This window comes from Camellia sinensis, chromosome 12 (genome assembly GCF_055761805.1).
Source record: "Camellia sinensis isolate YWXY chromosome 12, ASM5576180v1, whole genome shotgun sequence".
Classification (NCBI taxonomy): domain Eukaryota; kingdom Viridiplantae; phylum Streptophyta; class Magnoliopsida; order Ericales; family Theaceae; genus Camellia; species Camellia sinensis.
Genome location: NC_138972.1, coordinates 69,676,605 through 69,679,397, shown reverse-complemented (window position 1 = coordinate 69,679,397; position 2,793 = coordinate 69,676,605). Strand labels below are relative to the sequence as shown.

At 50.9% G+C, this 2,793-nt stretch overlaps 1 protein-coding gene across 1 annotated transcript; it reads right to left on the bottom strand.

Moving 5' to 3' along the window:
• Window positions 1-426: 426 nt before the first annotated feature.
• LOC145804178 (uncharacterized) lies at window positions 427-1,834 on the bottom strand. Its single transcript, XM_082897922.1, has 3 exons — window positions 1,389-1,834; window positions 1,210-1,308; window positions 427-1,001 (listed from the first exon to the last, which is right to left on the bottom strand). The coding sequence occupies exons 1-3, from the start codon at window positions 1,791-1,793 to the stop codon at window positions 564-566; spliced, it is 942 nt and encodes a 313-aa protein (XP_082754048.1). The 5' UTR covers window positions 1,794-1,834; the 3' UTR covers window positions 427-563.
• Window positions 1,835-2,793: the final 959 nt, after the last annotated feature.

The window sequence follows — 2,793 nt, the reverse complement described above, 5'->3', positions numbered from 1 at the left end:
TCCAAGCATTTCCATGCAAAGGGAGAGTCAAAGGCCTTCATCTCCCTCCGTTTCGGATGCGTTCCGGTGCCCAGATCATCAGAAGTACACTCTGTTGTTGCTGAGTTTTGTTTATTGAGTTGTTGTTTTGCTTATCAAGTTGTTTGTCGAGCGGACGTGTTTCGTGTTTTTTAGCCATTGTTCTCTGTCTAAAACAATCTTCGTTTAAAGTCTTGTTTATTTGCGTTGTCAACATTGTTGCATTTTGCTTATCGAGTTGTAAACTTCCTAAGGTCCTGTTATATCTTAGTAAGTTGAGTTGCTTAGTTTGTTGCGTCGGTTCACTACCTGACTTGGTGATTACACAATGCGCATTCCCATTCAATTTCATTCTTGTGCGAAATAAAATGATGCGATACGATGCTAAAAGTTTAAAATACAAACACCTTTTCAAAAGCTATTTCATTCCATCATGCTTTACAACAAACAAAGGTACAAGTTTTACAAAAAATAAAACTGCCTAACAATGTGCAAAGTGCTACAAACTACTAGCAAAAAGAAAAATAAAGCAGGAAATAGCAACATCAATGTCCTCGGGAGCGGGAACGAGAAGCACTCCTCATCCTCTTCTGCGGGACAACCTCCGCACCATCATCATCACCTGAGTCAGAGCTGTCATCCTCAGGATCCCCCTCAGCCTCACCTCTATTCCCCGAACCAAAACCGGAGCCCCCCTCCTCAGCAGATGTCTCTGACTGACGATCGGTAGCCTCCTCCTCCTCCTCAGCATCCTCCTCCTCCTCATCAGGCTCCACCTCCACAACGTGAGCCCTGCGTCTGCGGACAGGCCCTCCTCGAGCTCCTCGAAAAGGCCTAGATGGCCCGGCTCCTCGGGAAGGCCGAGATGACCCCGCCCCCTGAAAAGGCCCGGGTGACCCAACTCCCTGAAAAGGCCCAGATGGCCCAGCTCCCCAAGGAGGCCCAGGTGGCCTGGCCTGCGGCTGACTGGACCATGAAGGCATCTGAAAACAAAGAGTTCAATTCAAATACATCAGTCCAAATATATACATCTGATGCAGATACAAGCAAAGGCTACGTGAAGTGGGTGCATGTAAATGCAGTGTCCAAGTGGCGTGTGTGTCAGATGTGCTCTACACAAGTAGTCTATCGATGCAGTAGAAATCAGCATGTCATCAGAAGTATGATAAATGCCAGAAAACTGAAGGGTACCTGAATGCCCGCGACAGACAACTGTGCCTCCCTACGCAGGACCATGCCCTCGAGTGTGGCCACCAGTCCAACCACCTCCTCCATGTACCCTCGCGGTGGCTGCAAATATGAGCTCATAATCATCAGTGAACAAAAATGTCTAAACATCTGAATGATGAATGAAAAACAGCGGAGCATACCAGCGGTGAGTCAGGATCAATGGCGTATCGATCACTGGGCATCGGAGGCTCTAGCGGGATCGGGGTCGGAGAGATAGCCCCATACTGCCACGCCATCAACTCAGTCGGCATATCTGGCCATCCAGGATGAGGATAAGCCGACGGAATCGGAGGAACCGGTCTACTCCCACCTCTAGATGTACCAGCCTTACTGGTAGAAGGGGCGTCTGCAGCCCGAGCCCGGGCCTGGCCCGAGGATGACATACCGGCAGGCCTCATCATTGGGATACGAGCTCCCGTCAATGGAGGCATCAAATATATGTGACGGTAAGTGGCGTAGTCCCCCTCCTCAATATATAGTAAAGCATCACTACCCAGCATGGCGCCGACTACCTCCGAGTAAGAGAGCCTGTCAGCAGTCCGCATACTGACTGGGGGTACTGCGGGAGGATCCTGAGAAAGATACCCCCATACCTGGCGTAGAAAGCATTCCCCCAGAAACCATGCCCTGCCAACCGGCCCTTCAAGCAGGACCCTATACTGGGAGATGTCCGACCCTCCGGTATACTGAAGTCGGAGACCGTCACCCAGGGACACCCAGGGCTGCCATGTGATCTGCGGATGATAAATGCATAAACCAATCAGAGAGCGGGAATATACAGAGCAAATCAAAGATGAGAATGAAAGGAACTGAAAGTTCTGAGGTACCTCTGAATGTCGCACAGTGTCAAAGTACTGTCGCAGGTAAAGGAGGGTCTCTCGAGGTCTCGGCCGGTGCGGGCCCTCGAACACCAGTGAATATGGGGTCATGGGAACCCCTACCACCTCCAACTCTGGGGCTAATGCTGGGAAGTATACATAGACCCATAGCTGAGAAAAGTAGTGCAGAATGTAAGTACGAAATGCTGAGAGCAAAATACAGACTGTAAAAGTGCGCTGTGTGTGCAATGTACAAGTAATGAAGAGCAGAAATGTAAATCAAGAGGACAGAAAAGTACCTCCCAGGCTCTCCAGTAGCCGCCAAGTAAATCGCCCCGCCCGCAGGAGGTCGCGCTCATATAAAAGTAAAGGGTAGCCAGGCCGGCGCCACCCTAGTCATATCGATGGACCTGTGATAGGTCAACCAGAGCGCTCAGCAGGTATAGCCCGACTGTGTTCCCTCTATCGGCGAACAGGGTAGTCCCGAAGAGGAACATAAGGAAACCACGGGCGTACTGCTCCGTCTCCTCGGGAGTCTCAGGCACCATCTCCGCCCGCCGAAAGTGGGAAGAGAACCAAGTGTATCGGACTCTCCCAGAAACCCTGTCAACAGGCGGGCGAGCCCCCAATAGATACATCCAAGCGGCCTCCCACTCGCCCATATCCTCATCATAGGGGATAGACCAACCTCTTATGTCTAAGCCAGTCAACACAGCGAAGTCTAGAG

Bases quoted from the DNA above. Each gene is read 5' to 3' on its own strand.
- LOC145804178 (XM_082897922.1), bottom strand. From the start codon at position 1,793: ATGCGGACTGCTGACAGGCTCTCTTACTCGGAGGTAGTCGGCGCCATG. The intron at 1,309-1,388 runs GTATGCTCCGCT...TCATATTTGCAG, and splicing joins TTGATCCTGACTCACCGCTG to CCACCGCGAGGGTACATGGA. The intron at 1,002-1,209 runs GTACCCTTCAGT...CTTTGTTTTCAG, and splicing joins TGTCTGTCGCGGGCATTCAG to ATGCCTTCATGGTCCAGTCA.